General features: G+C 37.5%; 1 protein-coding gene across 1 annotated transcript; it reads right to left on the bottom strand.

Moving 5' to 3' along the window:
- Positions 1 to 390: 390 nt before the first annotated feature.
- Positions 391 to 14,305, bottom strand: acsl4b (acyl-CoA synthetase long chain family member 4b). Its single transcript, XM_065250508.2, has 15 exons — positions 14,151 to 14,305; positions 10,849 to 11,083; positions 10,528 to 10,705; positions 9,924 to 10,033; positions 9,700 to 9,838; positions 8,634 to 8,784; positions 6,256 to 6,379; positions 6,033 to 6,104; positions 5,812 to 5,951; positions 5,425 to 5,594; positions 5,249 to 5,323; positions 4,936 to 5,130; positions 4,738 to 4,852; positions 1,602 to 1,759; positions 391 to 1,262 (listed from the first exon to the last, which is right to left on the bottom strand). Exons 2-15 carry the CDS (start codon positions 11,077 to 11,079, stop codon positions 1,105 to 1,107), a joined length of 2,016 nt encoding a protein of 671 aa, XP_065106580.1. The 5' UTR covers positions 11,080 to 11,083; positions 14,151 to 14,305; the 3' UTR covers positions 391 to 1,104.
- Positions 14,306 to 14,313: the final 8 nt, after the last annotated feature.

Below are 14,313 nucleotides of genomic sequence, written 5' to 3'. Positions count from 1 at the left end.
CTATATTTGAAATGATCAATGCTTAAATTTGTTCAATTTGACTTGACAGATGGCAAAGCCTTATGTCTTATGGCATTCATGTATAGGCTTAACCGGGGCAAGAGAGTTACACTTCACTTTCTACGTGAACACTCACTATGTCCTGGGTTACATTACCTCTCACACATCTAATAAGACATTTTTGTCAGTTGTCAGTTGATAGGTTGATGGACAGACTATAAAAGTGTACAAAATGCAGGGTCAATTAATCCTTATATATACTACTGTATACTACTTAACACATGTTTTCAGACAAATGATACGTCTAATGAGACAGCAGTCTATATGAAGACATATAAATGTGATATTTTGATCAATAAATTAATCACACAATAGTCTTGCACATACACATGTGGTGGTATGAACATATTTATTCATCTCTTTGACTCGTGTGTGCATGTGCACCAGATTTACAGATGAAATGTACAAACAAAATATAAAAACCTTCATCCCCTTCATGGAATAATATAAAAAATCTGTACCAAAATATATTTCCTGCAGTTTTCACACCTTCCAGTTAAATTGAAGGGGTAAAGTGTGTGTGTTACCACAAGAAATAATATACAGTATCTGGAAATCACACTATACATCAATCATTTTTTTAATAGTGTGACACTTACCACTTACAATCCAAAAACACTTGTTTCAAGTAATGGTACCATATTTGTTGAACACTACACAAAATATTTACAAAAAGGCACTGTTACAAAAAATAAAAAAGTACAACAGTACTGCGTATACAAAAATGTACCCATTTAAAACCTTCTATGTGAAAAGTTCCTCATTATACGTCGTACACAATGAGGAAGTAATGACCATGTACATCCATTAGGGGGCAGAATGGTGTTTCTACTCAGATCAGCAGGGCAATAAATGTGTGTAAAGGCTGAATCCCAATTGGCTTCTTTATATACTTTTAAGTATGTATCATGATGTTAAAATTAAAATTGTATCTTGATATATAATGATACATCAGCATATTTCTGTGCAGCTCAAGGAGTTGGGGTAACATAAGGAAAGTATAAGATGCGAACTGGAATTCAGCACATGTGTGGTCCATGTGTATTATTTATCCCCATATAACCTCTCTATATCCTTTATATAATGTTGCTTCAGCTCTTTCCTCTTCAGTTTGAAGGCATCTGTAACCAGTCCCGTTTCTGGAGTCCAGGCCTCTGAACTTAAAAGGATCTTCTGTGGAACCTCAAACTTCTCCAGTTTACCTACAATAACAAATACACAAAAACAGTATTTATATACACAAATAAATAGACATCTCTGCAGTTTATAGTATAACCCAAACAAAAAAATTAGTTGTAATTATGCAGCTAGTTGCCAGTAACTTACTGTAGAAGATAAAGATTTGTAATGTTAATGTTCATTTAACTTTGAACAAACTGTTGCCAGTAAATAAATACATTTAAAATCTACCGAATCAACCTACCGAATTTTTTTATAAAACATTTTAAATACACTAAGCAAATATCTGCAACATACATAAAAAAGACAAATAGCATAAAGGTATAAAAGTTAAGCTAGAAAATTAAATAGCAGGTGCTTACTGGTGACTGCAATCTGTCTGATTACTTTCATTACTTCTTCTTCCATCATCTTGTGGTTACAAAGCTCCGCCCATTCGCCCTCTATGCCATTTTTTTGGGCAAACTCAGTCAGTTGCTTTTGATTGGGCACCACAAAGCCGATCAAGTATTTTTGATCACTAATTGAACATAATAAAAAAAACTTTATTAGAACTGATCAATATGTATGTTTCAAATTCCACATCCTGTTTTTGCATGCTGCACCTGTATTATGCTATATCTTGCCTGACTTTTTGCTTGAACTGCTTGGGTTGTATTGTATAGCTCATCTTATAGATTTTCAAGAAGTCGAAGATGTTCCTGGAAAAACATTTCTGTAAAAAAACAATCCCTTACCCAAAAATATAACATATCTCTAAAAGTGTTGTAGGCGCACCTAACCCTAGCTGTAAGCATAAACTTCACATTAACTGCAACTTTATCCCTTTAAAGTTGGGACAGATGTACCCATGGTTGGGTAACAACAACCCAGAGTAATTTTAACCCAGTAATGTGTTCTGTCCAATATAGCACTTTAATGGGTGGTTTCCCGGACAGAGTTTAGATTAATCCAGGACTAGGCCTTAGTTATATTAGGACATTTAAGTCGTTTTTTACATACTTTACCAAAATCAATGCTGGTGTGCATCTTGAAACAAAACTATGGCCCTGATATATTTAAAAAATAAGTCATTGCAAGCTGATTTCAAGTAAAAAAATGCATTTTAGTCTGGGGCTAGGCTTAAGCCCAGTCTGGGAAACTGCCTGTATGTGTTTTAACATAAACACAAACTATGACTATAACCAGTGCTTAAATCATCATTAAAGCAAACCCCCATATACCACAAGCAAATAACAAATAATAGCCAGAACTTCAATATCCCCCACCCTAAGGTTTTAGAAATACAAAATGTCAATACACTCAAGAAATCTCTTTGTCAAACAATTTATGTTTTAAGGCCATGAACTTTAGTTTGGCAAAAAGTGGTCAGACACAATTATAATAGCCATATGACAGCCAATGTCAAAACCAACCATGACAGTTTCATGTAATGTTGTTAACCCATAACATTATATATAAACTAGGTAGTTTCTAAATTTCAATAATTTATCTGCTGTCATGTTTATGACAGATTTATGACAAGTAATTTTGTCTTGGTAATGTCAAGTTGTCATAACAAAGACAATTCAAACAATGTCATCTTTGCATTCAAAATGACAAAACTGACCGAATGACACTTAATGACAGTTGTCATAAATGCGCACAAAATCTCCATCATGATTATAAAGGTGTCATGTCAGTCTTATGAACACCCCTTTCACCAATAAACTTGAAACTCAAAGATCAGGAGGACTAAACCTGAAGCTAAGATCACTATAAGCCTATTTGGATGACATTGGATACATGGCACATAATTATGTGATCATTTTGTGAGTGGTGATAGAGTCACAAACAAAGTTAGAGATTCAGCTTTCACTCTCACCTGCCCTCCAGTACAGGACTACTAAACAATGTAGAAGATTATATAGGGCAGTGGTTCTCAAACTGGGGAGCGTTAGATGGTGCCAGATGGCCCCAGTTTTATGACATTTTATAAGTTAGGAATAATGTATTAGCTGCCATTTATTATCGCAGAAATAAGCCCTGACAGCGTGATCTTGTATTACACTAAAGGGGTTTATTTCATGATAACAACCTGCTGCATGTACAATATTCCGCTTATTTACCTCATAAGTAAGTAGGGTAAGGAACATTAAATATTGATTTGAAATATTTAATTAGCAAATTTTTAACAAATGCAGACCTTCCACAAGGAAAACCTGTTTATTTTTGGTTTATTGATATAATCATTTAAATATAATGTCATATATGTAATAAAATACATATTTATATTTAATTTTTTTCAGATTACAGTGTGGTGTTATTATTTTTGAGTGGTTGTTATCTGGGAATAACAATGTCGCAACTGGCCAATCAAAATTCCAACGAGCCATGAATTAAAATACATTAATTTATCATAATTTCTGTGTAATTAAACTTCTAACCAATAGAACTACAATGTATCATTAAATGTGTTTTGTTTAATTCAAATTCTAAGTTTGAGATTGCAAGACACCTAAGGTGGAGTTGGGGAGGTGGAGGGATGAACTGACACTTAAGTACAACAGTGGCTTGTATATTTCTTTAATTAATTTGATGGCCTTTTTTCCAAACCTTTGTTTAGAAAATTCATATGGGATGGTTTTCCGGACAGGGTTTGTCCTTGTCCCAGACTAAAATGCATGTTTGAGCTGCTATGATTAAAAACCCTTTATAATGACATATTTTAACATAAATCAGAACCACTGTTTGGTCTCAAGATGCATACCAGTATAGTTTTTTTGTAAGGTTTGTTTGTAAAAACTACTTAAATGTCCTAAAATAACTAAGGCCTAGTCCTAAATTAATCTAAACCCTGTCCGGAAAATGGCACTTTGGGGTTGTGTACACCAAAACTTTTACGCCCGCTGCCGGCGCATGTTTTCAATTGTTTCCAATGGAAGCTGGGCGTTTTTCAAATAAGCCTGCAGCTAGCGGTTTTCTTCGCGCTGAAAACCGGCGCCCGGCGGTTTTTCCGCGCTCAGCACTGAGCACCTAGAGTTGAAAAATGTTCAACTTTGGATGAAAAGCTCCGCTCGTCAATGTCAGTTCTCACGCGGCCGTCCAATCACAGTGGAGGTGGGGCGGGACAAGTATCACAGAAACCAACCGTCTCACAGCTGACGTATCAGATCTACCAACGCGCTTAGCTGAAGAAAGCTGGCACTCAGCTGAAAAACAGCTGGCATTCGGCATTGTCCAGGCGTTTTCAGCCGCGTTTAAAAGTTTTGGTGTACACAACTCCTTAGTGTTATGTAGGTTAGTCTATAGCACAGCTTTAAAACATTGTTTTTATTTAAGGATACCCAAAACAAAATCAAAATGGACTTTTTTGGCTTTTAATAAAAATATGTGAACCCATTTTAAAAAGGGGAGGGGTCAAACAATATGTCCCACCCTATCATCCTGTTTCAGTGGAAATTATATCAATGCATTGAACAAAGCCGCATATTTCAAGTATTTAAAGTTTTGATGTACCTGCTAGCATAGACGCAGATGTTATCAATGAGGGGGCTGTTTTTGATAGCAGCTTCTACCTTTCCCAAAGACACATATTCACCAGCCTGCATCTTCACCAGGTCCTTCTTGCGATCTGAGAACAGGAATGAAAATATTTTAAAGGAACTATATCTTATCACTGATGTCTCTCCACTGTTTTATTCAGATCTTACTCACCGATTATCTGCAAACAACCATCTGGATGAACTTCCCCAACATCCCCGGTACAAAACCAGCGCTGGCCCGCCTCATCCACCCAAAAGTTGTCATTTACGCCCTCTCCTTCATCCCCATAGTATCCCACTGCAACATTCGGTCCACCAAACAAAATCTCTCCTCGTGGGTGGGGCTTGTCCTGACTGGTGTATCCACCTAAAAAAGCGAAAGAGGGGTTGGCTGAAAGTTAGGAATGTAGAACGAAGCCAAGAAACCTTCAGATGCAGTTGTGTTTGCACAGTTGTGTGTGTGTGTCTGCGTCACTGCGTCTCACCCTCAGGCCAATCTCGAAGTTTGATTTCAGAGCAAATGAGAGGCGCTCCAACTCGTCCAGTAGTGTAATCAGAAACTACAGTATAAACACACAAAACCACATGCTTGAACATGTCGGCACAAGAATCCGGCTGTATTAAATTGCAAGTAAATGTCATCGCGTGTGTGTTTACTAACATGATGAGATAGTTCCTGCTCCAGATGTTTCTGTAAGGCCATAACCCACAGCGACAGGACAGAAACACACATTCATAAACCTCTGCGTGGAAGCAGACAGCGGAGCCCCTCCACATAACATTAGACGCACACAGCCTCCCAGCAATAAACTCACACGCTTAAACAACAACCTGAAACACACACAGTGACATCACAAACATCAAAATCAGATGCACAGAGGGATTATATTACTTTACATTAGTACAAGTTGGTGTACACAGAAAAGCAGCAAATGCTTAAACCATGCACAATAAGATGTGAATAAAATTGTTCTTTTGATTTCACACCACACAGAGCTGCCATCATTGCACAAATACACAAAAGCACTCCTCTGTATAGCAGACTTACATGTTACACACAGGAGAATCGCCTCCTTGTGACACCCGCTGCATTTTGTAGTTGTATCCCATTTTGAACAGTGTCCGCTGAACCACTGACATTTCGGCCAATTTACCATTTACACTTTTACAGATGCGGTCCATGATCTCCTTTACAGACACACACACAAAGATTACTTACAAAGATTAAATAAACATGAACCTATTCATGAAAATATTTAAGTTTCTTACTGGTACTGCAGCTATCAGGGTGGGTTTAAGCACAGAGCAATCTCCCTTACCACCAACCTTTATTTTACTGGACTGCACACACAACACATGAGAGCACAGGTCAAACACAGAGAAGCAAATATAACAGTGAAAAAAAGCTGTGTATTAATAGTGTGTGTGTGTGTGTGTGTGTGTGTGTGTGTGTGTGTGTGTGTGTGTGTGTGTGTGTGTGTGTGTGTGTTACCTGGTCTGTGAGCGTGTGTGGGGAGGAGTATCCCACCCTGCAGCCATAGGACACACAGGCTATTTCGGCAGTCAACTCCATCACATGAGCCAGTGGAAGATAAGCTATATATGTGTCCTGTGACCTAAACACATAAACAAAAATTCACTCAAGAGATTTTTTATATTAAAGCACTGCGAAGAACCCTTTCAAGAACCTTAATTTTTAAGAACACAAAAGAAAATAATACTACTCACAAATCCTTGCATACTCCCAGCATTGGGTCAAAAAAGGGATGCACCAATTAACCCAGTTTATATAATGTTTATATTTGACCCAACAACGGGATAAACCTCCCAGAATTTTGGGATTAAACTGCCCAGCATAGGTTTAATTACAACCACTGATCTATATAAATGACTGGATTGCGCATGAGGTCTCACTTGTGATGCCACCGCGCCGCCATGTTGGTATACCCAAAAACGTTCTATTAAATCAATGGACGTTATCAGATTTTAATGATAAAACATCACTTTACTCATCTTCGTTTTTAAATGTGAAGTTACTCTGTACATTATTACAACACAAACGTCCAAAGCATGTAAATAGTTATTTACTGAAAGTTGTACATTTTGCGTTTTAATCAGTTATTATACATTCATCTTTATTACAGTATCAGATCAGCAGACAGACCGCAGCATATTTAGTATTAATGACAATAAACGTGCTCATTCTGAAATCTAAATAAATAATCATGCTTTGTACCGTATGTGCAATAATTTGCTAGTTTTGTAATTACAACCCCAAATCAGAAAAAGTTGGGACACTGTAGAAATTGTGATTAAAAAATAATGGAATAATTTACAAATCTCATAAACTTATATTTTATTCTCCATATAATATAGATAACATATCAAATGTTGAAAGTAAGATATTTTGAAATGTCATGCCAAATATTGGCTCATTTTGGATTTCAAGAGAGCTACACATTCCCAAAAAAGTTGGGACAGGTAGAAATAAGAGGCCAGAAAATTTAAATGTACATACTGTATAAGGAACAGTCCTAGGACCAATTTGCAACTTATGATGTCAATTGGCAACATGATTGGGTATAAAAAAGCCTGTCAGAGTGGCAGTGTCTCTCAGGGGTCAAGATGGGCAGAGAATCACCAATTCCCCCAATGCTGCAGCGAAAAATAGTTTTCTGAGTTTCTCAGAGAAAAATTGCAAAGAGTTTGAAGTTATCATCACCTACAGTGCATAATATCATCCAAAGATTCAGAGAATCTGGAGCAATCTCTGTGCGTAAGGGTCAAGGCTGGAAAACCATACTTGATGCCCGTGATCTTCGGGCCCTTAGACGGCACTGCATCACATACAGGAATGCTACTGTAATGGAAATCATAACATGGGCTCTGGAATACTTTTAGAAAACATTGTCAGTGGACACAATCCACCATGTCATTCGCCGTTGCCAGCTAAAACTCTATAGGTCAAAAAAGAAGCCATATCTAAATATGGTTCATAAGCAAAGGCGTTTTCCCTGGACAATGCTCATTTAAAATTGACTGTGGCAAAGTGAAAAACTGTTCTGTGGTCCAACGAATCAAAATTTGAAGTTCTTTTTGGAAAACTGGGACGCCATTTCATCCGGACTAAAGAGGACAATGAGAACCCAAGTTGTTATTAGCGCTCAGTTCAGAAGCCTGCATCTCTGATGGTTTGGGGTTGCATGAGTGCGTGTTCCATGGGCAGCTTACACATCTGGAAAGGCACCATCAATGCTGAAAGGTTTATCCAAGTTCTAGATACATATGATCCCATTCAGACGGCGTCTCTTTCAGGGAAGACCTTGCATTTTCCAACATGACAATGCCAGACCACATACTGCTTCAATAACAACGTCAAGACTGCATAGAAGAAGGATCTGGGTAATGAAATGGCCAGCCTGCAGTCCAGATCTTTCACCCATAGAAAACATTTGGTGCATCATAAAGAGGAAGATGCAACAAAGAAGACCTAATACAGTTGAGCAACTAGAAGTCTGTTTTAGACAAGAATAGGACAAAATTCCTATGTACCCCATGAAGACCGTTTGACCAGTTTAAACTTAAAATGACAAGAAAAAACATATAAAAACGAATGAAAACTGACTAACTGCAAATCCTTTCAATGGACGTGAAAGGAAAGAATGTCTGAGTGTATTGGGTTGCTATGCACACTGTGATTGGCTCATCTCATTTGGGAGCATGGCTTAGCCATAGGTCCATTGTAAATTTATTTATTAGTTGCTGATTTATCACAAAAAAGTGATTTTTGTCTAACAACTCATTCCTGTACACAATTTTTGTACCCTGCCTTATGCATAATAGGAACTAGGTCTTTTTGTTGTTGCTCACCCCAGTCCCGGGATCCGCTGGCACTGACCCGCCAGTCCTGCAATCAGATTACGGTGCTGCATCTTCACTCCTTTCGGCCGCCCCGTAGACCCACTGGTGTACATCACTACTGCAAGATCAGATGCATCTGCCCGCTCATAATTTTCATTTACTGAGGAAGAAATATAGAGAGTCAGATGCTATTTAAATGTGGGGTATCTCTTCATTGGATATTTAATGTGTATCAGTTCCTCAATTCAGTTTAAAGGTCACGTTCTTCCTGATCCCATTTTTTAAACCCTAGTTGGTGTATAATGTTGCTAAAATAGCATAAATAATATCTGTAAAATGATAAAGCTCGGCGATATATTTTCTTTAACATAATTCCTTTTTGAAAGCCTACAACGAACGGCCGGTTTGAACAGCCCTCTATTTCCTGCTTTGATGACGTCAGCAAAAAGTTTTTTGACGAATCACAACACACTAAACAAACTACACAATCAGAACTCGTTACGTATTTCTGAAGGAGGGACTTCATAGAACAAGGAAGACATCAGCCTGTTTTGAGGACAGTGAAAACAGCGCTATACAGATAAGTAAATTGTGTGAAAAATACCGCCTTTTTTTACACGTGAAACATAAACATGTTATATTGCGCACTGTAAACACAATCAAAGCTTCAAAAACACAAAAAGAATGGGAGCTTTAATGTATGTACACTAAAATGTTTTGTTTATAGTTACACTTTTGTCTTGTTTGCTTGTAAGGTCATAAACAAGTTAATCCACACACATGTTTGGGGAGGGGCAATTTGGCATCTTAGGCCTGTGGGAGGAAACCGGAGCACCTGGAGTCAACCCAAGCTGAACGCAGAACTTCTTTCTGGGCAGCAACAGTGCTACCCACTGAGCCACCCAAACAATTTAATTTCATTTAAACCCAACAGTTGGGTTTGTCCATATTTAACCCAACCATGTTGAAACAACTCGTTAATGAAAAATAATGCAGAAATCCTTTAAGTTTATGTATAACTCCCTTAGAAATGCATTTGGTGTGAAGCATGCACATGCTGTTGCGCTTTACTCACCATTCTCTGGTTTTGCCCCGAGGTCCATCACTTCCTGCATTCTGTGGAGGGTGAGAGATTGTGGGTAATCTGCTTGACATATTTTCCCACTGCCTGCATATATAATATGCTTCAACCCAGGCACCGCGCTCAAAGTGCCCTGAGATAGAAAAAAAAGAAGTGTAAAAATGAAAAAGTCAACACATATAAACAATCTTGTGATCAAATCGCATGTCTGTGGGTACCTTCAGTTTGGTCTGTAGCAGCTCTGTGCTGGTGATCAAGTGAGTCGCTCCACATTGATTCAGTCCGTAAACTACAGCATCCTCTCCCAAAGAAGCATATAACGTAACCACTGCAACACATACACAAAGCGAACATGTTAAAGGGGACATTTCATAAGACTTTTTTAAGATGTCAAATAAATCTTTGGTGAAGTTTTAGCTCAAAATACCATATAGATAATTTATTATAGCATGTTTTAATTGCCACTTTGTAGGTGTGAGCAAAAATTTGCAGTTTTTGGGTGTGTCCTTAAAAATGCAAATGAGCTGATCTCTGCACTAAATGGCAGTGCCGTGGTTGGATAGTGCAGATTAAGGGGCGGTATTATCCCCTTCTGACATCACAAGGGGAGCCAAATTTCAATGAGCTATTTTTTCACATGCTTGCAAAGAATGGTTTATCAAAACTAAGTTACTGGTTTGTTCTTGTTCACATTTTCTAGGTCCATAGAAGGACTGTGGACCAAATTATAGCACTTTAACCTGGAAAAGTCAGATTTTCATAATATGTCCCCTTTAAGGTTTTTAGAGATGATTTATGTGCATGTCTGTATTTGTGTATTACATGGATAGTTGTGTCTAAAGCAGGCCTGGGCTGTGATCATCCATTCGGCTCGCGTCTCACAGAAGATGGCAATAGTTTGACGTGGCTTTTGACCCAAAGCTGCCAGACCACTACCGAACCTCTCCACTGCCTGGTTGAGATCTTCATAGCTCAACCAGCTGTAGTTTCCCAAGACCAACTACAAAGACACAAACACATTTTTTTTTATCTTGCACTGACATAACATATATCAATGCCATTGTTTTGTCTCAAGGTGCAGTTTTCCTGTCCAGGAAGCACAGAAATAAAGTATGAATGAATCTACAAATGATTGACATTTACCTTCTTAAAGATCTTCCCGTTTGGTTGCGTTTCATCTTCTTCACTAAGAACTTCTCTGGTACCCAGACAGGGCGCGTGACTGAATTTCTTTACAGCATGCAGAAAAAGCTTATCCAGCGTGTCAATGCCCTCAAAGCCCTGTGCAACGAGAGCGTCCACACTTTCTATCGCCCGATAAGGCCCTTCTGGACTCCCACTTATACTCCGTGCTCTCTCACACTGGGGCAACATGACCCTACGCACAACACACAAAGACCAAAAGCAATATGAACATCAATTTAGAAGGTGATCGTTAATCTTCTCTTTGTCCCCTGAACGCACTGTTAACCCCATGGGAGATTTAGAGGACACACAGAAAAAACTGTTTTGCACTCATGTGATTTTCTGATAAGATGTGGTTTGAAAAAACCAAATCAGGGAGAGAAAAAGGGAAAAAGAGGAACAGGGAGTTTAAACCACTAACAGCAAAACCACAAATAGGGCTGGGTGAAACTGACCCAAATTCATACCGCTGTATTGTCTATAATTTCTTCAATATTGAATGCATGTTAAAGGGATAATTCACCCCAAAGTTTACATTTTGTCATTATTTACTCACCCTCATGTTGTTACAAACCTTTATTCATTTCTTTGTTCTGCTGAACACAAAGGAAGATATTTTAAGTAATGTATGTAACCAAACCAGTTATGAGCCCCATTTACTTCCATAGTAAGAAAATATAGAAGTGAATGGGGCTCATGATCGGTTTGATTACAAACATTTATCAAAATATCTTCCTTCATGTTCATCAGAACAAAGAAAAATGTATATAGGTTTGTAACAACATAAGTGAGTAAATTATGAATTTTTATTTTTGGGTGAACTATCCCTTTAAGTCTGAGCTTCTGTTGCATAGAATGAGGGTCATATCAGACCATACCAATATAGATGGTATTGTTTCATCCTTTATACCACTTGGAAAAAATATTAATATATTACCAAAACTTTATATACCACCCCGTCCTAACCCCTAACGCATAATGGGGCAGTTTCCCGGACAGGGATTAGACTAGTCCAAGATTAAAATAAATTTAAGAGCTGTCCAAACTGAAAACTAGTTGCACTGACATATCTTAAAATAAATCTGTGCCCTTTATTTTGCCTCAAAATGCACGCCAATAGTGTTTTTTGTAAGGCATGATTGTTAAAACTTGATTAATTTCCTAATTAAACTAAGGCCTAGTCCTGGTTTAAGATAATCCCTGTCCGGGAAACCACCCCATAAATCCTGAAAGGTAAAAACTATAAGACAACAAATAGACTACAACAAAGTCCAACGACAATTTGGTTTTCTGTATTTGTTTTTTTAACATGTGACTTGACAAATATTGATTTAAATTGTTGTATTAAGCTATAACAAACAGATGTGATCTCAGTGCTGCTGACAGACTAATATAAATATTTCGCCTCTTGCATTCCATGGAAAAAATTAAGCAATGCAAGTCTGAAATGACCCAGAATTTTAGTTCATAGTAAGTTAACCTTTAAAGCACATCCAAGAGGTACTTTTGCATGTTTGAAATAAAAAAAACTTCATTTTATATTGAATTATACACTGTCAGACAAAATGCTCCCTTAGCTGTCACTGGGGCAGTAGCCTTTAAAAAGGTCTAACATGTACCATTTAGATACAGATTTGGAAACAATATGTACCTCAGAGGTACTAATATAAACTCTTTAGGTGTTACTGATCAATTTTGGCTTGTCAGTGTATTGTCTAAAGCCAACAAAAAAATGGTTCTCTATATTTGTTGAAAAAAAAAGCAAAATTACAAGCATTACATTGTATGTAGGATGATAAGGAAATAATTGGGCAATTGGGCAAAAACCACCACACATACTGAAAGAATGTATACCTTGAAACAGTGGTTCTCAAACTTTTTCAGCATGCGGTCCCTTTTATGTATGGTGCATTCCTTCGCAGCCCCCCCAAAGAAAATTTATGACAAAAACAGTGCTAAAACGTAACATTTTAATTAAACTAAAAAATTAAAGTAGTGCTGTTGATTATTAGCCTTATTTTTTAGGTTTAATTACATAGAATTTTATGATAAATTAATGTATTTTATAAAATGTCATAAAAACTGGGACCCCACCGGCACCATCTCGCGGCCCTCCTAGGGGACCCGGCCCCCAGTTTGAGAACCACTGCCTTGAAACACTGTAAGTTCCATTGGCTGTGAAAGGGGTAAGCGCAACATTATGTTGAAAGTGGCAGAACCTGAACCACACACACTCGATGGCAGCAACACAAACGTCAGTGGAAGTCTAGCTTGTTTCTGTGGTATATTAAGTTGCAACATGCACTGTACATTTTTAAAAGGTATTAAACAGTCAGTGGTCACGGGAAGTATTAGGGAACCAATCTTAACCAACAAAAAGTGGTGAACTCCTATGGAGATGTTAAATTTGACAGTAAGCTGATAAGCGATGCATTGTGTGTGTTTACGAAGATTTTTTTTGGAAAATAAATCCTGTGTTAAATGCACCAGCTCTCTCTTGCATATAAATGCATCCTGCTTCTGCTTCTGTGTGGTCAGGACACCACAGTTTCCCTGATATACATCTAAACTCTAGATTAAAATGTGCATTATTCAACTGAATGTTCAAACTGCACATCACTTTGCATGTGAACCGTAAGACATAGGCAGCCTATATATCCAAACTGATGACATCACAGTTAGAGCAGCATGTTTAGGAAGCGAGGCGAATCACTTAATCGTCTGGGAAAACTGTCAAACACAGGAACACACACACACATTTAAATCCCATATTCGGTGATTTTACGGTTTTCCTGCATGTTGCGGCAGTCCAGTTAAAACTAGGATCACAATAACGATACAGAAGTCCTCGAATAAAGGTACAGATGATCAGAATCACTCTGACACAGGTTCAGAAGTTGCTTTCGTGTCACTGTTTTTTTAAAGCAACACCTGCGGTTGTTTAAGTATTGATTTTTTTTTTTTTTACAATAATTTTAGTTTGAAATTACAACATGCAACTCCATACAGTATAATAGCTATTGAAATTCAAGCAACCTCTCTAAAAAAAGAATATATTCTGATCAATTGTACTATTCTTATATTCAGGGAATATGAAGCTACAAAACAATCTTACTATATATCGTAAGATATAATGAACTATACTATACTTGTGTATAATGCACGTGTAAGTGTAATATTACAGTAAAGACTTGTACATTAAACCCATCCCTAGTCAAAACTTCAAACTTAAATGAAAAAAGTAAACTGTATAGACTTACAAATAAAAACTGTAGCAATTTCTTTTCCTTCTTCCGTCAGACAGACAGACAAATTGCAACAGGAGGTTTAGGCTTCCCTTTTCTCAATCTTTCTCTCCTTCTCCGTGTCTCACACACTGTTCTCTTGGCTGATTGGATGTCTTTTGAGCAGTCACCGTTCCTG

This window comes from Paramisgurnus dabryanus, chromosome 5 (assembly GCF_030506205.2).
Source record: "Paramisgurnus dabryanus chromosome 5, PD_genome_1.1, whole genome shotgun sequence".
NCBI lineage: Eukaryota > Metazoa > Chordata > Actinopteri > Cypriniformes > Cobitidae > Paramisgurnus > Paramisgurnus dabryanus.
Note: the sequence above shows the minus strand (reverse complement) of the source record. Positions and strands in the feature narration are given on the sequence as shown.

What these genes read in the sequence shown, in the direction of transcription:
- acsl4b (XM_065250508.2), bottom strand. Translation starts at nt 11,079, where the DNA reads ATGTTGCCCCAGTGTGAGAGAGCACGGAGTATAAGTGGGAGTCCAGAA. An exon ending in CTTTAGACACAACTATCCAT is followed by an intron (nt 10,034 to 10,527) that starts GTAATACACAAA and finishes TATGTGTTGCAG; the next exon opens with TGGTTACGTTATATGCTTCT. An exon ending in TGCTACAGACCAAACTGAAG is followed by an intron (nt 9,839 to 9,923) that starts GTACCCACAGAC and finishes TTTCTATCTCAG; the next exon opens with GGCACTTTGAGCGCGGTGCC.